The 20052-nt window shown below is 54.0% G+C and overlaps 1 protein-coding gene across 5 annotated transcripts in view; it reads left to right on the top strand.

Annotated features, from left to right (window-relative positions):
* ZBTB46 (zinc finger and BTB domain containing 46) overlaps window positions 1-20052 on the top strand; it is a 51631-nt gene that overhangs the window by 15143 nt on the left and 16436 nt on the right. For 3 of the 5 annotated variants that reach the window (XM_027559171.1, XM_027559170.1, XM_027559172.1), the window contains exons 2-3: window positions 5467-6435; window positions 18595-18879. In XM_027559171.1, the coding sequence (XP_027414972.1) occupies window positions 5499-6435; window positions 18595-18879 (1222 nt within the window). In that variant the 5' untranslated portion in view covers window positions 5467-5498. Of the gene's footprint in view, window positions 1-2866; window positions 4360-5466; window positions 6436-18594; window positions 18880-20052 lie in introns of those variants that run through there. The other 2 variants (XM_027559173.1, XM_027559175.1) reach the window with 2 other exon arrangements.

The following is a 20052-nucleotide window of genomic DNA, read 5'->3' as shown; positions in this document are numbered from 1 at the left end:
GCAGAGCTGCCCTCCCCGGGCACCTAAAGATGATTTCTGTTACTGAATGTGGAATATTTCTTCCTAGTCAGGAGCTTAGTTTTAAATTTTAAAAGGCAACAAGGAACCCTGAGAAAACAATGTGTATAAAGTGTGGGTTATAAAATGGTCCCCTGTTCTCAGTGTCTTGGATCTTGGGTTTTTCAGAACCTTGGGATGTGGGACATGGTGTCCATACAGGGAGGGCCTGGGGCGGGCTGGGTTCTGCCCATGGGCAGAGGCCTTGGTGGGAAAAGCCGAGCACTTGCCATATGGACTGTATCACCCACTGGTGTTGGTGGGTTCTTTGGTAGATAAGAGACATGTGTGTCCCGGGCTTCTAGCAGAACCCTGGGCTGAGTGTCTTAAATGACAGAGGTGTATCCCATTGAAGCCCTGGAGGGCAGAGGTCAGAGAACAAGGACCACACCTCCTCTGAAGGTGCTGGGCAGGATGGAGGACCTGTCCCAGGCATCCCTCCAGCTTCTGGTGCTTCCTTGGCCATGGCCTCATCTCTTCTGTCACATAGCTGTCTCTCCATGAAGGTCTGTGTCCCAGGGTCCCCTTCCCTAAGGACACCAGTCACATTGGAGCAGGGCTCACCCTAGTGACCTTGTCTTAACCAGTTCCATCTACAAGGACCCCATTTCCAAATAAGGTCATGTGCAACAAGTGAGTCTGGGACATGGTTCAACCCACGGCAAATGGTGATGGGTACGCACTGGTTTGTAGTCGAGCAAGGATATTTCCATAAAAGTAGTTTTGTAGTTGACATGGTCATAATTTGCGTACAATAAGCTACTCATTGGAAGAGGGTAAATGGGTGGGTTTGCACACAGCGGTATCTCTGTCTTTCTCTGTCTTTCGCTGTCCCCAGGCCAGGCAGCCCCTGTTCCTGCCCATGTAGGTCTCTTTGCAGGTTCCAGTTTCATGGAAGGCATTACTGCACTGTCTCCTTTGTCCGGTTGCTTTCACACAGTGTAATTATCTAGAGACTCACCCGTGTCCACCTGGAAGGGCCTTTTAGACGTGCTCGGCCGGCCAGGCAAGGGCGGAGATGGGGCTTCATGGGGCCTGCAGAGAGCAGCTTGGCTTCTGCAGACCAGGAGTGGGTGGTCTGGTTCTAGCACTAAAAGTACGTTGCTTCCACCTTAAAACAATATTCACCTGTTAGGTCATGTTTCCAGGAAAATTTCAAGAAAGTGTAAATGGAGCACAGTGGAAACACAGAGTGAGAAGAGGTGAAGTCGGGTTGGCGAGGAGGTTCCATGGGTGTTAGAGGCACTCACCTCTTAGCATTGGGCTTTTCTGTACTGGGACTCGGTGACCGACCCTGGGGAGGGACCAGTCGGCCAGGGCTCCCGATCCGTGCCCACACCTGGAATTTCTTTGAGTGCAGCTGGATACAAAGTCCAAATGCATTCACTATTTTGCATCCTTATTATTAGAACCAATTGTCTTCAAGGTGGAGCTCTTTAGGGACCAGAGAAAAAACATGAATACCCGCTTCTCCCAGAATTGCTAATCTGAACCTACAGTGCAGCAAATGAGATAAACTCAGAGCAGTCTGCACGTTTTGTGTTTCTTGTGATTTTCGAGACTTGGCAGTTTATTTGGCTTTTACCAGTGGAGCATCCATGGTCTCATGGGCAAGCTGGATGAATAAGAGATGGGCCTCCTGCTGGTAGTTTTTGAAGATGGTTCTTTGTTGCAGCCTCCTTACCTTCAGATGCTGTGGGGAGAAGGTTCATGAGGTACCCTGGGGTTGGAGTGCTGCGGGCTCTGTACCCTGGAAGTGACAGACGGGAGTGCCCCTGACATCACATCTGCCCCTGATGCTCACAGAGGAGGTTGACACGGCAGGTCCGTGCTCATGTCTGAGTGCAACTTGTTTAGGGGAGACCTCAACACCCACCTTGACCCCAGGTCACCATAATGAAGAGTTGAGACTCGGGTCTCTTGAGTCGTGGGAGCTGGCTTGGGACTGTGAGACTTGGGGCAGGGCAGGTCCGTGGCACCCAACACGAGCTCGGTGGCTCCGGATGGCTAGACTCAGGTTCCCTGCCAGGCAGCTTGGAGACCACCTCCACCTTTCCCAGAGGCGTCGGTATTAGAAATGGCTCTGGCAGCATCAGGCAAGATTCCCACCAGGCAGGATGGGGCCTCGGCTGCCCCCTCCATCACTCGCCGTGCCATCACCTGCATGGTCCCCGTGTCCTGGGTTATGTCTTTGGGGGTGGCTCCGAAATCTGCATGGTGCAGATCGGCACACTTTTGGAGTCTAGTCTGGAACTTGGATTCAACTTGTATTTGCACCAAGGTGGTCATAAGTGATTCTGTCTGAGGCTGAAGTGTCTTGAGATCAGCGAGCTATAAATAAAACAGAGAGTAGGGACCCCAGGAGACATGAAACCTGCGTAGAGATGGAGTGGCTTCCAGGTGGCACGTGGGTCACTAACAAAGTTGCAGGTGCTGGTATGGCAGCAGGGAACCCGTCTGCCCCCTTGTTCTCACTAGCCTGAGCTTCTCTTGACAGAGTGGCGTCTGGGACCCTTCAGGGCCACAGGCTCCTCTTTGAGGGTCCCTTCCTCACAGGACTGCCCATGTGGACCTTGAAATGCACGACAGTGCCCTGTGGTCCATGCAGCAGCACAGGTGATTCAGAATGACAATCAGGTTATCTGTCCACAGGCGTGTGTGCGATGGGGCTTCCTAGGTGACACTAGTGGTAAACAACATGCCTGCCAATGCAGGGGACGTAAGAGACAGTTTCAGTCCCGGGTCAGGAAGGTCCCCTGGAGGAGGGCATGGCAACTCTGTCCCGTATTCTTGCCTGGAGAATCTGGACAGAGGAGCCTGGTGGGCTACAGTCCATAGGGGCACAAAGAGTTGGACAGGGCTGAGCAACTTAGCATGTGTGTCCTGTGAACAAGTGTGGGTCCACTGGCGTGCGCTCCCTGAGCAGGTGTTTGTCCCACGGCCAGGTGCGTCTCCACTAGGCAGGACCCTCCTTTGGGGCAGGGCAGATGCTCTGCTGTCCTAGCCCTCAAATAAAAACCTCTGTGAGCATGCGTCTTTCTGGTCAGACTGCTGTGTGATGTGACTACTAGGAAGCTTCTGTTTTTAGGGTCACGGCCACTGGGCAGCAGCTCTTCTGCTGCGGTCAGGTGGGCAGGACCCCATGAATGTCTCACTGATGTTCTCACTTTGTAATGCAAATTCAGTCATTCCCCTAAAGTTTCAGTAGGCTTGGATAAATTATGTGTATGCTTAGTGTTTCCATAGCAGACTAATCTGTTGTTTGTTTGTTTTCGTCTGTACCACATGGCCCACGGGATTTTAATTCCCTGACCAGGGATTGAACCCGTGCTCCCTGCAGTGGGAGGGTGGAGTCCTAACCACTGGCCCCCCCAGAGAAGACCCTGAATAATCTATTTTTGATTATCATTCCTTTAGATTCCTCTTCTTTTTAGCATGCAGGTAGCTTTTTTCCCTAATGAAAATTGTATTTTCTTACAACAGATTCTCTGTAAAATACATAACTGATTTTTAAGCTGCTCTGATTGAATAATAATTTATTTTAGAACTTCCCATATGAGTTGAAATTATTTTAGAAATGCAAACCCTGTGAGGTAGTTGCTGCTTCTGTAAACGGCTCTGGCATTTCCCCCTTTTCGGTTTTCTTCCTGATTCTTAGAGGATATGCTTCACTGGTGAATAAAGAGATTTATTATTCATACAGGAAGTCAGGTAATGAAACCTGCATCTTCCTAATTTGAATACAGGGTCCTTAGGTGCCTGAGTACCTCCCTCCACCCCACCACCATCCCCTGCACATGCCCAGGAGCTCCTTGTGGACTCAGGCATGAAGCCAATGTTTTGCACTCAGATGGTTGATTTCTTGACTTGACACGTGTTCCAGTCCTCCCTCAGTGTCTGGTTAACCTGAGTGTGATGCCAGCTGTGGGGTGAAGCCAACCTGGATGATCTGTCTGTTCTCCTCCCCTCCTTGCATGCCGTGGAGGAAGAGCAGACTGGGTGATGACTGCCCTTGGGGGGCCCCCATGCACCCAGGGTCAAACACCCCAGTATCAGCTGTGAGTGTGGGGACCCCCCCCAACATGGCCAGTTCTGACCACTCCCCCTCCTCCTCAGGGTCCATCCTTGGGGTCTGGTCCCACTGGTCTCACGATTGAAGTAGCCTGTTTACTTTTGGTCTTGAGGTGGGGTGGGGGCTGGCGGGAACAGTGCCCAGTGGACTGTCGAGAGATATGAAGGAGCAAAAGACTTGGAGTCTCCCTGGCCTTGTTCTCCTGGCGTGAGGACTGCAGCCATCTGCAGGTGAGCCCAGGTGACGTTGGGAAATGTGTTGGAAGTCCAGGGAAAGCTGTTCCACCACGAAGTGTCCCACACCCTCCCCTCCCTTGCCTGCCTTTTGTCTGCTCCCCGTGGGAAAGGTGGACGATGTCCCCACCTCTGACCAGCTGTGAAAGGGTGAGTTTAAAAGGAAGATCTGTCTTCCTTGGGGGGTTTCACGCAGTGACGACGGCCCCAGAATTCGTGTATTGAGGTCCTCGCCCCCAGCACCTCAGAACCTGACCTGGTTGGGCTGGGACTTGTACTGAAGTGGGAGGGGCCTTGTCCAATATGACCATGTCCTCGTGGGGGATGTTGGGACCGACACGCGCAGTGACACTATACAGGTTGGGGGATGACGCCGCACGGGCCAAGGACACTGAGGGTTGCTGGTCAGCAGCAAAGGCCGGGACATCCCCTGCGTGGTTTTCAGAGGGACCCCTGCCCACGCCACGGCCTCGGGCTGTGACCTCCTGACAGGGCAGCACTGAAGTGCTTTTATCTCGGCCACACATTCCGGTGGCCCCAGAAACTTTGGGGGCAGCAGAGAGCTGGGAAACAGAACCAGGGGGAGCAGCACGGTGGAGCCCAACTTGAGAAATGATTCGGGGGCTCGGGATAACAGAGGGGGTTCTTGTCACCTTGGGTCCCTCCTCCACTGGATACCTTCCTGGGGAGCTGAGGTAGTCAGGGGCCTCCTCCCTCTGTAGCTGGGTTGGACTGGCCTGTGGGCATTCAGCCTTGGCCCTTCCTGCCCCGCGGGCCGGACCCTGTAGGATGTTGCTGTCGTTTTGCCGTTAAAGACACTTCTTCTTAAAGGGTGGGGGTAAAGGCGCACCTGGTTCTCTTCACCTAGACTTTCTGTTTGGGTAAAAAAGTCTCTTTGACTGCGGATGGGCCTTCTCTTCCTTTCTGGAATATTTGCTTGGTTGGAGGGTCAGCTGCAGCATGTACAGCGCTGTGTGCAGGAGGACGGAGCTGGCTCAGGTGCCGCCCTCAGGTGCCCTGTGTCCAGCGGCCTCCCTCTGCACACTCTTTAGCCCTTGGTGCGTGTATGACTATGCGGGTAACCCTTCCGTTCTCACCCCACAGAGTCCATAGAGGAGGCCACCCCAGGATCCCAGATGAACAACCGGAAGGAAGATATGGAAATCGCGTCCCACTACCGACACCTGCTGCGCGAGCTGAATGAGCAGAGGCAGCACGGAGTGCTGTGTGACGTGTGTGTGGTGGTGGAGGGCAAGGTTTTCAAGGCCCACAAGAACGTCCTGCTCGGCAGCAGCCGCTACTTCAAGACTCTCTACTGCCAGGTGCAGAAGACCTCTGAGCAGGCCACAGTCACGCACCTGGACATCGTCACAGCCCAGGGCTTCAAGGCCATCATCGACTTCATGTACTCTGCCCACCTGGCTCTCACCAGCAGGAACGTCATCGAGGTGATGTCCGCGGCCAGCTTCCTGCAGATGACGGACATCGTGCAGGCCTGCCATGACTTCATCAAGGCCGCCCTGGACATCAGCATCAAGCCAGACGCCTCGGATGAGCTCGAGGCGTTTGAGGTGGGCGCCCCGCCCGGTGGTGGTGCGGACGCCCTCATCTCTGCTGTAATGGCTGGGAGGAGCATCTCCCCTTGGCTGGCCCGGCGCACGAGCCCCGCCAACTCCTCCGGGGACTCAGCCATTGCCAGCTGCCATGAGGGCGGGAGCAGCTACGGGAAGGAGGATCAGGAGCCCAAGGCCGAAGGCCCTGACGACCTTGCCTCACAGCCACTGTGGCCTGGCGACGTGGGCTGCGGGCCCCTGCACGTCAAGGAGGAGCCGCTCTCACCGGCCCACTATGGGGGCAGCGAGCCACCTTCTGCCATGGATGGCACCATCCAGAACTCCTTCTCGGAGCAGACTGCCGGGGATGGCTGGCAGCCCACGGGCCGGAGGAAGAATCGGAAAAACAAAGACACAGTCCGACACATCACACAGCAGGTAGAGGAGGACAGCCGGGCCGGCTCCCCACTGCCATCTTTCCTCCCGACGTCCGGGTGGCCATTCAGCAGCCGTGACTCAAGTAAGCCTTTCCTTTGTTACAGGCGGGGCTCAGGCACCCTGGGGCCACGGCAGCACAAAGACATGGCATGTCGGTGACCCTGGGGCCACTCGTTTTGTCCACAAAGTGTCACCTTTCCAGGCTCACATAAGCAGCTTCTCTGATTATTGCAGTAAATAGGTGTGAGAGCTAGAATGCGGCCGTGGTGACCTCCTGGTGTCACCATCAGTGCTGCGCCCGGGCCGCCTACACACAGAGGGAACTGGGGTGGGGCTTCTCTGAAGCAGGGGGTCTGGAGCTGGAGAAGTGGGGTGACGCCTAGGAGCCCAATGTGGGGTATGGGGCCACTTCCCTCACACTGGGAGCCTCAGAAGCAATGGCTGGGATACCTTAATTTTTAAAGATGGAAACACCACAGCATTAAAGAGATGAAAAAGTCCTTGAAGTGAAGTGGCATAGGTGGAAGGAAAGGCCAGGCCAGGCTTGTGGGCTGTAACCCACGTGCCTGAGTTTTGTGCTGGAGGATGTGACAGTTTGAGGCCACCAGCTCCCATCCCAATAAGGGGTATTTCCTCTTTGCTAACAAGTGTGGGCTTGGTTGTCCACACTCAGAGCAGTAGGGGCGGGGGTCGTTACCACATTGGGGGTGGGGCTCTCCTGGACCCCAGTCCATCAGTGGTGAGGGCTCATAGCTTAGCTCCCTTCACACTGTCCTCGCCCTCTGGAGGGCGGTTTTATCTGTCTTCCAGGCTAGGTGTCTCCCACCTGCTTCCCAGGTGGTGCTAGTAGTAAAGACCCCTCCTGCCAATGCAGGAGGTTTAAGAGACGTGGGTTCAGTTCCTGGGTCATGAAGATCTGCTGGAGGAGAGCATGGCAACGCACTCCAGTATTTTTGCCTGGAGAATCCCATGGATAAAGGAGCCTGGCAGGATGGAGTCCATGGAGTCACAAAGAATCAGACGCGATTGAAGTGACTTAGCATGGACAGGCTAGTAAACAAATTAAATGTTCACTAGATGCCGGGTGCTCTTCCTGGTGTGGAGCTCGTGATAACTGCGCTGCACCGAGCTTTCCCGAATGGCACATTGGGCCACGAGGGCTGTGTTCAGGGTGCGGAGAGGCCCTGGTGGGGCAGGGCAGGATGGAGGCTTCTCAACTGGGAGGCCTCTCCAGGAAGGGGCCTCATGACTGGACAGAGGTGGACTGAAGGCAGCAAAATGTGGACATAAGCCCTGAAAGATGTCACTGATGCTAGGCCTATGCTGGGTGGGTGGGCGTCCTGGGGGAACCAGCTGCTGCCACCCCAGCAGAAGGGCAACCCTTGGGGCTCCTGATACACTGGCTTTGTTATTGTGGTAAAACATATGTATCATAGATGTTACCCCTTTAACACTTTTAAGTGTATTGGCATTAAATACATCACTAGTATTGTGTCCAGAACTTTCTCATCGCCCCTGGACACAGTGGCCTGTCTCCCTGGTTCTCATTCTCTTACAGCCCTGAGTGCTGGGCCAGGCATCTGCAGGTTCAGTCTGTTGCCACCTCGGAGGGATGGCTCCGTGCAAGGTGGGGTCCTGGGGTCTGTAGGATGCCAACAGTGCCCACCCCCTGGTTGTGTCCAAGATGGGCAGCCCTCCAGAACCAGTGGAGTTTAACTGAACTAAATCAGAAGGTTAAGTTTCTGAGCTGCTGGAAAGGCCACTTATCGCCCTGCTGGTGGTTGTGTCGGCTCCCTTGGTAACGAGTAAATGTCCCTTAGCTCTGACTGAAGCCTTGAGAGGAGCGTCCACGGGGACTGACTTTAGGAATCTTGTTGGGGTCAGAGCTGAAGAGCCTTCCCCTCCTGTCGTACACTGGTGGGCAGCAGGGATGGAGGCCTCTAGATCGAAGAGTTCCTCAACAAGTTAAGAATGAGGGCGCTCTATGAGCCCGTGGGTTTGATGTTTTAAAAGCAGTTGTCGAGCAGAAGGTGTTTTTGGAATCCAACAAGTGATTTCGGCTCATGTACTCTTGCTGCTGTCTGAAATCCCTCGGGTTACCAAGGCAACTGCCAGATTTCCCCCGAGTTGCTAAGATGAGGACCTGAGGTGTGGGCTGCGTGGGACGGCTCTGCCCATCACAGTGGCCATTTATTCCTCCGCCCGCCCTGGGCTGGGGCTTGGAAGTATAAATCACGATCTCCGATGGAGGAGGGTTTGCTGTCATTAAAGATATTACATCTTAGAAGAGAGTATTTTTGTTTATTCTCACCCCGTTTATAGGAGAACAGGCCTTTTCCAAGGAACGTGTCAGGAGGTTCCTGCTGATCATTCAGGGCCCTTGGTGAAGATGCTTGGATGCCCAGTCCTGCAGCAGGGCCACCGCCTTGTCCTCTGTGTGTCCCCCTCGGCTTTGGGGACCCTGGGGCCTGTTAGTGTTTAAGAGTGATTTTTCTAAGCAGGCTTTGTAACCCAGCAGCTTCCAAGAAAACATCCATTGAAATGTGCCTCTGGGTCACAGCCTGTCTGTGTGATGGCTTGTGGGGAACAGCGTTTAAACAAGCCAGTACAATGTGTACAGGCCAGGCTCCTGCCTCACCCCTTTTTCCGCGATCCCCAGGCTGTAAGCCTTCAGCGTGGTGGGTTTATAGCTGCTAGTTCAAAGGTTGTGCCAGGAGAGCCCGGCCAGCCCATCCCAACATCCCACACTGGTTCCCAAGAGGATCTGCAGATGCAAAGTTCTAAGCTGAAGTAAAGTGTGTAGGTCTTGTGAGGGACTCCTTCGTGTCTGGACCTTGGTAAGGGTGGACCTGGCATCCCGGGATTGTGAAGGGCGCGTCAGAACTGCAGAGCAGGTTCAGGGGTGCAGGTGGCCTCCCAAGGTTGTCTCGGCTGCTCTGAGCCCAGGGCTGCTATCCAGCTCAGGGTGGGAGCAGATGCTTGGGACCAGGGCCCGGCCTGCCCTGACCAGGTCAGAGGGGTCGCTTCTTAGCCCCTCGGAACTCCAAGCCAGTGGCCTCTCCCTTCGCTGGGCCCCCAGACGTTTTCCCTGCAGGAATGAGCAGAATTGCTTGGAATCCATCTGCTCGACCTCAGAGCCGTGGTCGGGGGCTGCTGGTGCCTGGATACCTCAGCAGTGGGCTTCGTCAGGTCATTCAGTTGGGAACGTAGGGGAAGACGTGCTGCTGAGAAGGGAGTTGGGGGACCCAGTGCTGACCCAGCAGAGCGGGGGCACTGTGGAGGGGGCCCGAGTGGGGCAGGGCTCGGCCATGAGACCCCTGGCCTGTGCCTCACTGGCTGGCTCACCCTGGCCCAAGGCCACACTTCTGAGTTACCACCTGGACTTAAGCCTTCATCACCGTGGGCATGGCTTTACTGAGAGGCCAACAGAGCTTTGTTTCTGCCAAAACAGCAGTTCTTGGACTTTCTAGAAGATTAAGTTCATGAAGACGGAGGCCCTGAGGCTTCTCATCTTTCCAAATGTGGAAGTGGAGGCTGGTCACCCTGCGGCCGCTGCCCCCGTGAAGAGCTGAGCTGCAGGGTCTGGATCTGGGTGATCAGGACATGGCAGGGCCCCTGGGGGTGACAGGTGAGCAAGGCCAGTGGTCCCTCTCGGGACCCACAAGGTTCCACTCGGGACAGACGTGCGGGGGTTGGGCTGGGGACGCTCCACAGCCGGCGCTGGCTGGGAGCTTCCAAGGGTGCGTTTCTGCTCTCCCTGCTCTCAGGTCACCTCACCCTCAGGCAGCACCACTGCTGACCTGACAGGAAGGCCACCTGCCTTTTCTGCCACCTTGATGAGTCCTGTTTTGATTTGAACTTGAGGCGTTTTGTCCTCTTAACCATGTGTGTGTTTTCTTCTGGTATTTGGACACTGTGATGGGGATGCCCCTAGGTGCCAACAGGGTGGGGTCTGAGCCCACTGCCCTCGCCCCCCCGACCCTGGAGACAAAGGGGCTCTGGTTGTGTTGAAATGCCCAGTGGTGTATATGTGCGTTTATATATATGCACTTAAAGGCACAGCTTGGAAGCTTACATTTAAATGAAGATTTTAAAAGGAGTTGTGAATGTTATTTTTTTTAACTGTTCATTTGAAAACTTTTATGCTACTGCTTTTTTCAAATTTTTTAAAAACAGAAGCAGAACATACACATCAGAAAGGCCGTATCACAGCTGTTCAGCTGGCAGAGGCCTGACTGCCCCCCAGACACCCCCATACCCACCCCCAGAGACCCCCACACCTCTGCAGACACCCCATACCACCCCCAGACACCCCTACACCACCCTGCAGACATCCCCCACAGCCCTAGACACACCCACACCCAGCCCGCAGACACCTCCACACTCACAACCAGACACTTCCACACCCCCTTAGACACCCTTATACCACCCCCCAGACACTCCCCACAGTCCCAGACATCCCCACACCCAGCCCTCAAGACCCCCCACACTCACACCCAGATACCCCCACACCCCCTTAGACACCCTTACACCACCCCCAGCCACCTCTACACCACCCCGCCATACACCCCCCACAGCCTCAGACATCCCCACACCCACGCCCAGACACCCCCATGCCCACCCCCACACCTGTCCTGGGGACCCCTCCCCAGATCTCTGGGTGCTGGTTTCTCCTGATCAGTCTGCTGTTGGTGGAGCCCGTGGTGGGGGCCCTTCCTGAGCCGTGGGCCCTGTCCTGACCAGAGGGACATGAGGGACCCTCTGCTGCCACCCTCGGTGCTGGTGCCTGTGTGTTTGAAGTCGACCTCGAGGTGTTTCTGAGGGGCTGCTCCCTGCTGCTGCTGTGACAACTGACCATGGACTTAGTGGTGGAAACAGCCCCACCATAGCCTCTCTCGCCCTCACATGGCAACCGTGGGTCCCCAGGGCTGGCTTCTGGGCTCAGGGGTGAATCCCAGCCTTTGCCAGCTTCCAAAGGCTCCTCGACCCTTGGCTCGGGGCCCCACATCCCTCAGATCTCAGCTCTGGTGCCGTGTCCCCTTCACTAGCTCTGGCCCTTCCGCCTCCCTCTTCCTCTGAGATGGACGCTTGTGTGGACAGGGAGGGTCAGGGTGATCTCCCATCTCAAGGACCTGAAAAGTCCCTTTTGCCATATGAGGCGACACATTCACTGTCTTGGAGGTGAGTCCCCAGTCACCTGGGGACAGTTGGGGGACAAACAATACCAAGGTGTTTGAAGAAAACCACCACCCCTTTCCTATTGTCTCAGTGATGGTATACATTCAGCGAGCTGCACAGATTCTAACTGTAAGGTTTGAATAGTTTATTGTCTCTCTCCTGGCCATTTCATTGGGGAGACATTCACACTCAGAGAAAAGTTGAAAAAATGGACCGTGAGCCCACCTGCCACCTGAGATTCTCTATCTGCTAATGTTTTGCTGTGTTTACATGTTTATCTGTCTGATCATCCAATCTCACCTCGTTTGCACATTTCAGAGGGAGCAGCAGACAGCAGGGCCTCAGCTCAGCGTTCTCAGCCAGCTTCTCACCAGAGCCCGCATTTCTGAGGCTGGGACCCACACCTTTCATGTGCCTTTTGATGACAAAACATCCCCTCAGCCTCTGGACCCTTCCACCCATCTCATGCCAGCCTGGGGGCTACAAGCGAGCATGTCACACGGTGACCCGTTCACTGACCTGGTCCTGCTCAGTCACTGCCGGAGGATCCTGGGTTGCTTCCCTCCGTAGCCTAGGGAACCTCTGGTCTGTCCAGGTGGTTGCCAACCTGTTCTCAGAGTTTGCTCCAGCCTCCATGAGAGTCCTCAGATGATTCTCTCACTGCCAAGCGGTGTTCTGTTCTCAGCTGTAACACAACTGCCGATGGACATGTAGTTGTTTGTGTGGTTTCCGGCTATGATGCTCAAGCTGCCTTGAACGTCCCAGGACGAGTCTTGGTGTGATTTGCCTTGATGCCTCCCGGACTGGGCTGTCAGGTGGTGTGTGTGCGAGGAACCAGGTAGTGGTGTGAGGCACACTTGTGCCAGTGTCACGCAGGCAGTGGTTTGGGTTCGTGTTTAAACCTTAGCCATTCTGGAGGGTGTGGGGGTGACTCCTCATGGTTTCATCTTCTCAGGGTGAGAAGTCTTCTCAGGGTTTACTAGCCTCCCCGTCTGCCTTTGAGTGGTATCTGCTCAGAGCTGTGCCTGGTGGCAGGTCTGAGCACTGGGCCATCCAGCACGCTGCACTCCGGGGATCCCACTGGCCGCAGTCCCACCCCAAAGATGAGCATCCGAGTTGACATCAACCCTCCTCCTGGGGAAGCATTTTGGCTGAGCGGACGGTCCTCCAGGTGTCTGTTTGCTTGTTAGGCATGCGTTCTGAAAACATTCTCTCAGTCTCTGACTCGTGTTTTCCAGTAACAGTGTCTTTTGAAAAGCGTACGTATTTGAAAAGGGGCTTCCCAGGTGGCACTAGTGGTAAAGAACCTGCCTGCAATGCAGGAGAACATAAGACTTGGGTTCGACCCCTGGGTCAGGAAGATCCCCTGGAGAAAGGAATGGCTACCCATTCTAGTATTCTTGCCTGGAAAATCCCATGGACAGAGGAGCCTGGAAGGCCGCAGGGTTTCAAGGTACAACGTGACTTAGCGACTGAGCACACACGCACACATTTTAAATTTTGATGAAGTCTGGTGTGTGAATTTTTTTTGTTGTTTTTCTGTGGTTCATGCTATTTGGGTCTAATCCAAGGAACCTCTGCCTCAGGTCACAAAGATTTCTCCTGTGGTTTTCCCGGAGGATTGAGTGTGACCACTGGCCTGGGGTGTGATGGATTAGCCTTCACGGTCGCCTTCTCCATGTGGTGTCCAGCTGTTCTGATATCATCTGCCCATGGAACTACCTTGCTGACTATATAGGGTTTTGTTTTTTTTTAATTAAAGCGAGTTTCTTTTATGAAGTGAAACTTTTGGATAGTGATAGAAAATGAAGTAACTTGATTTTAACATGGATAAAAAGCATGACACTTAAGAAATAATACACCTTAGACACATAAAGTAAGAATGTAAATTTTGGACAAGGTGCATAATTAGTTTTTTTAACTTTATTTTTATATTGTTCATGAGATCTAGAGAGTGTTAGGACTGAGGTCTGGTTTGAGCCGTAAGGCCTGGTCTCCGCTCTGCGGTTTTCACTTGTCCTGAAGGTTCTGCCACGTTGCTGTGTGCACAGCCGCGGATGCAGGCGCCTGTTCCCTGGACAAGAGGTGGCGGGTTGGGCTGGGTGGGGCTGGGCATCTACAGAAGGGCTGTGACAGGCAGCTGGAGAGCAGCTCTGAGAATCGTGGAGCATGAGATTTGGGGAAATCTTAGCAACCGAACGCCGGCTGTGCGCCCAGGCCCCAGTGGCGGGGTGGCCCTGCCCCCACCCCAGGCCCTGGACATGTGCCCTCTGCTTCATCATTTTTTTTTTTTAGCGGTATCTTTATTGGTATTATGTCCATATATTTTCAGCACTGTCTTTCAAAAGATATTTCTTATTTTCTAATTTAATGGAGTGATTCAAAAACCAAAAAGTATAAAAATGTATATCATGAGTATCTTCCAGCTGTCCTTGACATTCATCTGCCTGGATGCCAACCTATCAGATCAGAAATCACTGTTAGTTATTCTTGGGTTTTTCAAGAATTTGTGAATGAAAAAGAAACGAATATATTATTTTTTCCTATTTACATTGGAAGTAGCATATTGTACACACATTGTACTTATTTTATTATTGCTAGATTTGCAGCATCAGTGCACAAAGACCTTCCTTATCTTTTTTTAAACAGGATACAGTATTCCATTATGTGGGAAGTTAAACCACACACCAATGAGAGGTAGTTGGTAGTGACAACACTTTACACATATGTACGTATATGTTTATATGTGTCTATGTGTATAGATATATACGTAGAGGTCCTTTGCAGTTCATACTGCATCATCTAATTTAATTGTCTAGAAATTCTGCTTGTTTTAATTATGATCTCTTTTCTGTTTCAGCTAAAGGTTGAGTGAAAATTTCCAACTCTTACAGTATATCACTTATAGGAAGAAGGAACAACCCTGCCCCTGTCTTCTGCTCTTGAATCCATCTTTACTTTTAACACTTGGCCTTTTACAGTTAAATGTTGATATTTTCTGTCCTGGTTGCCTTGTTTATCAGAGAGAGCTTGGCTGGGGAAGAAGCCCTGAGTGGCTTTCTGCTGGCCCGGGGGCTGGCATGGGGACATTTCCTGCCGTCACAGGTGTGTGAAAAGGCTGGACACTCTCTGTCCCTTGTCTTGGCGGCTGGTCTCCCTGTCCAGCTCCGGGCAGTGCCGCTGTGGGCTGCTGTGTCCAAGAACGGTGCTGGGGTGTCACCAGGCGGCCCGGACGGGGTCCACCGCCCACGACTAACAGCCAAGCCCAGGCGGCCATCACGTGCCTGGCTCCTGGCTTGTCAGTTTTTTAACGTCACCATTTAAGGCTTTTTTCTGAGTCACCTAGTCTAAGTTTGCCACAAAAGGCTCTTCAGAGGAGAAATGTGAGGTGAGGAGTTTCCAGGGTCGTCACTTGGTGGAGGAGCTCCAGCAGCTGAAGGAAGGACTCCCAGGGTCCTCAGATCCTCGCTCAGGAGATGTCCCTGCCCAGAGGGCACTTGGGGATAGTCCTGTCATGCATGGTTGCTGGTGGCTTGGGCTGGAGGCCTTCCCTGAAGCTCGGGTCCAAGCCTGGCGCCCCAGCTCTACCGGCTCCAGCTGGGATCCTCCTCAGAGCAGCATGAAACGTGTTCTGAGTCTAACCGGTGAATATCAAGTTACCACAGAAGCCATGCTCCTCACAGGTCCCCACCCTCCACCCCCAGGGCACTGGGGATGATTTTAGCTTTTTGATAACAGTAAGAGCCTGCTTCAAGGGTTTAAGTGACATCAGACTCTTTATCTACGAAAGGATTTGTTGCAATGTAAACAATGCTTTCAACTTCCTGTTCTGTTTGTAGAATTTCATTTTGACCTCATCTTAAATCCTTTTTTTTTTAAATCCAGCTACGGTCTAGAAGGGCCTGGAAGGGGCTCTGCTCTCCCTCCTGGTGTCTGGCTCAGCCCTGCAGGCATAAGCGCGTTTCTTGGGCCTGAGCCTCCACCTCCGGCCCCCTGTCCCCTTGCCAGGCTCCTGGCCCATCTGCCCAGCAGGAGGCTCAGGACCTGGACCCAGGGTAGGCTTCACGTGCTGCCTTCTGGGCACTTTGCTCTGCTTTCTCAATTTAACAATACATCCTAGGCCGCGCTGTCCATGAGCTGACCGTTGAGGTGATGTTGGACAGTCAGGGACCCTTCGTCCTCCCCGGTCTCCTTCATGACTCCTGTCTTCAGAATAGACCCATTCCTTCCATGTTTCACTGAATGGTGCTTGCATGCATGCTAAGTTGCTCAGTCTTGTCCAATTCTTTATGACCCCATGGACTGTAGCCCACCAGGCTCCTCTGTCCATGGGATTCTCCAGGCAAGAATACTGGAGTGGGTTGCCATGCCCTCCTCCAGGGGATCTTCCCAAACCAGGGATCAAACCCATGTCTCTTATGTCTAACCTGCATTGACAGGAGGCTTCTTTACCACTAGCGCCACCTGGTCCTTATATTAGGAGATGTCCCGGGTAGGTGCCCGGCAGAAAGACTGGAGGACTTGGGAGGTAGGTGTTTCTGCTCAACCTGTCACACTGCTAGGGGCTGTGGGCTCTTCAGTGTTCCTGCGAGGACTCTAGGTGAGGTCATCGAGCCGCCACAGGTGGGCTGACTGCGTTCCTGGGCCGGTGGTGGTGCCTTTTCTGAGTCTCTAGCATTCGTGAGAGAAATCCTCCATTGATGACTTTAATCTCCTTCACTGTCGCCCTGCACCCTGTGGACCCTCGCCGCTCACCACAAGCATCCTAGGGTGGTCACCCCGGGGATGTGTCTGGCTAGAGCTCGCCAGCCCCTCCCGCCCTGCGCCCGCCCCCCCACCAACCACTGCACTGCAGCTGGAAGCCGGTTCACTGTTTCATTGCAGGTCTCACTTGCCAGACATCCTTCCCCAAAACCCAGCCTTTAGCTTTTCACATGTGGCAGGAATCTCTCAGCTCATTTTGATTTCTTTTATAATAAGCTTTTGAACTTAAATTGTTAATATAATTTCAATAAATTTTGTTTTTGAAATCTGGTGTTTTTTTAGTTTTCAGCTTGTTGTGGGCTGAATGTTTCTGTCCCCAGAATCCATATCTTGAATCCTTATGTTTGGAGGTGGGGCCAGCAAGCAAGTCCTTGGGGTAATCAGAGGCCCTCCACATACTGGCCAGGGCAAGGAGAGCGGGGAGGTGGCTGTCTGCAAGCTGGAAGCAGGCTCCCACCACCCTGTCAGTCCTGGATCCTGGCCCTTCCAGCCCCAGGAACAAGAACCACCTAAGTCTTTTCCAGGAGCCAGGCTAAGGGAGACAGAGCTTTCATTTCAATTTATTTAATCCCTACAGTTAGTGGCTAGCAATGCAAAGTCAGTGCTGATATAAAATTGAAGAACTGGCAAAAAAAATATAAAAAAGATTTATAGTTTGAAAAAACCAAAATATCCTTCAGAAACCTCTGTTGGCAGTAGCTGGAAGGGTCCCTGGACAGTGGCTCTGAGTGTCTGGATCCCTGGGCTAGACCCATCCAGGTGGAGGTCCCCTGTGGTGCGGCCTGGTGCCTGCTGCCCCCACTTCCCAGGTGCGTGAGGCCATGTCCCTATCAGGGGCGTGATGCTCAAGTTGGTCCAAGTCTCTGATTTCCACTTGGCCCCTGCTTCCTGGGTCTGAGGAGGGACCTGTCATTTCAAGGACCAGCTTGTGTGTCTGCCCCACGGCTTCACGTTTGAGGTGACCCAGTCTTCCTCCAGCGCCATCCCCCAGGACAGTGCAGGGGTGGGAGAAGCTGGCCCATCCCTCCTCCCCTACTTGCCTCTGTCTCGGGAAGGAACTAGCTTTCCTGTTTCTATTTTGATTTCTCGAGTAGCCACTTGTTCCTGGGGAGCCCTGGCCAGGCAGCAGCTCTCCCTGGGGTCCATCTGGCACCGGCCTGTCTTGAGGCACCTGCAGTCACCCCCAGATCCCCCCATCTCTCCCAGCCCCTGGCAACTCCCAGTCTCCTTCATTCTCCATGGGTTTGCCTCTTTTCACGTGAGCAGAATCAGAGGACAGTGTTTGTTTCGCTTTCACCCTATGTAACGTGTTGAGATTCATCTGCCTTGTAGCCTGTGCCAGAGTGTCACTCCTGTTTATGCTCCATCACGTTCCACTGCGTGGATGGACCACGCCCTGTTTGTCCCTCACCTGTAGGCAGGCACTCGGGCTGCCCTACCTTTGACCCTGATGGGTGCTGTCATTCTGAGCATGGACGTCCTCCTGCCAATGGGAATGTTGGCCATGAGGCCGCTCTTTTTTAAGGACCTGAGCTCCTGCACTGAGGCTACATCACTTTATATTCTTACAGCAGCCCGGGGGGCTCCAGGACCCCACGCCCCGTGGGCACCGGTAGGAGTGAGGGGCCTCCATGTGCCGAGCTGTATTTCCCTGATGACAAATGACATTGAGCACCCCCATTGGCCGTTTATGCATTTTCTCTGGACAAGTATCTGTTCAAATATCTTTGAAACTGGGGTGTCTGTCTTCTTACTGAGCTCTGAGGTTCCTGTGCAGAGTCTGGGTGGAATCTCATGTCGGGGCACAGTTTGCAGGGATTTGCTCCTGATCTGTCCTCACACTTTGCTCACGGTGTCCTTGGAGGCCTCTGAAGGTTTGATTTTGACAAAGTTCAGTTTAATCTGTTTCAGTGCTCACCTTGGTGTCACCACTGAGACTGTGGCCCAGTTCTGAGGCTGGAGCTTTCCTAAGGGTTGTATCTTTTCGGCTCTTTGATCCATTTTGACGGTTGCCCCTTATCTGAGAGATGAACGTACACAGATACTCAGAGCACACCCCTTATTCTGGGTGGGCTCCCCCCTCCCCCACCCGCCGTGTTCTGGGTTGAACCCCATCCGAAGTCTTGGCTGTGACATCACCGCTGTCCTGAGACCTCATGGCAGGACGGGATCAGACTTGATGACAAGCAGGTGGGGGCCGGGAAGCTCCTGGCTCCAGCTTTTCCTACGTTTGCGTGCTGGCTGTTCCGAAGGTCCTCGAGTCGCCTGCAAGGTCTCTAACGTGTGTCTTCCTCCCCAGACGCGGACTTGACCATCGCTGAAGCCAGCAGCTCGGACAGCCGAGGGGAGAGGCCAGAGTTCCTCGCGCACGTGGACGAGGGGCTCCTGGGAGGAGAAGGCAGCTACCTAGGCGCGCCCCTCACCCCAGAGAAGGACGACGCGTTACATCAGGCTACCGCCGTGGCCAACCTGCGGGCGGCGCTCATGAGTAAGAACAGCCTGCTGGCCCTGAAGGCGGACGTGCTCGGGGAAGACAGCTCCCTGCTGCTGGAGTACCTGCCCAAGGGCGCCCATTCCCTGTCCCGTAAGTGCCGCGGCGCCCAGAGTCGGCGGGAATAACAAGCCTCAGCCCATGATACGGTGCTGAGGGTGCCGTGCGAACGTGCGGGTCTCGATGGGTCACGGGGCCTGCGATGGGGGGCTGTCGGGGGCACTGGGAAGCAGCCGTGTGCTTCTCCGAATGTTTCATGCTTGAAGTCGAGGCGTGCGTGCGTGGTTGCTAAGTTGCTTCAGTCGTGTCCGACTCTTTGCGACCCGGTGGACCGTAGCCCGCCAGACTCCTCTGTCCATGGGATTCTCCAGGCAAGGATACCGGAGTGAGTTGCCATGCCAGGGATTGAACCCGTATCTCTTATGTCTCCTGAATTGGCAAGCGGGTTCTTTACCACTTGCGCCGCCTGGGAAGCCCTGAAATCAGGCATCTAACCCTAAACCCTGATCAGCTGACAAGTGCACCGCTGTGCCTGGCCGAGGACGGGTGCCAGGGCGGTCTCCGGACGGCCGAACTCTGGCTCCCTCTGCTGGCCACGCCCCGCCGGCACCGCCTCGTCCTGCCTGGGGCGTGGCCAGCGTGCGGATCCCCTTTCTCCGGGCAGTGCTGCTGCCCCCGCCTCAGATGTGGAAAGGATTTGGGTGTTGTGCTTACACCTTAAATGTCTCCTGCTGAATTCCAGTTGCTCGGAAGCAAATGACGGAGTGACCCAAGAAGCCCATAAGGTACAGCGGTGCTGGCTGAGCCCCCGAGGGTGGTGCCAGCCTGGGCGGGAGCTGCTTCCCCTAGGCTCAGGTGCTCTGAACATCCCCTGTCCTGGGTGCGCAGGGGACCGTGACTATGTCTCCAGCCACCCTGGTAGGTTGGTGTCTGTGAGGAAGAGCCAGGTGTGGCCCTGTTTCCCTTTTCGGGGCAGGATGACACACCCCAGAAAGGGCAGTGCTGAATGCAGAGGGTGTGGGCAAGGGGCCGGTCCAGGGTCCTACAGTCCAAGTGTGTGTGGCTGGCGGGGCCATGCGTGGTCCCTGAGCACCACTGAAAGAAGCAAAGGAAAAGCTGCAGCTGGTTTTGGGCATCAGTGGAGTGTCTTTAATTTTCACTCTAATTTTAAAAACAATATCTTCACAACTTTGCTTTCACGGGCACCAAAATATCCTGAGTATCTGTGATGGAAATTGCTTGTGGCTAATAAAGACCGATGTGGAG

Source organism: Bos indicus x Bos taurus, chromosome 13 (genome assembly GCF_003369695.1).
Source record: "Bos indicus x Bos taurus breed Angus x Brahman F1 hybrid chromosome 13, Bos_hybrid_MaternalHap_v2.0, whole genome shotgun sequence".
In the NCBI taxonomy this organism is placed as follows: Eukaryota; Metazoa; Chordata; class Mammalia; order Artiodactyla; family Bovidae; genus Bos; species Bos indicus x Bos taurus.
This window is presented reverse-complemented; position numbering and strand designations above follow the sequence as displayed.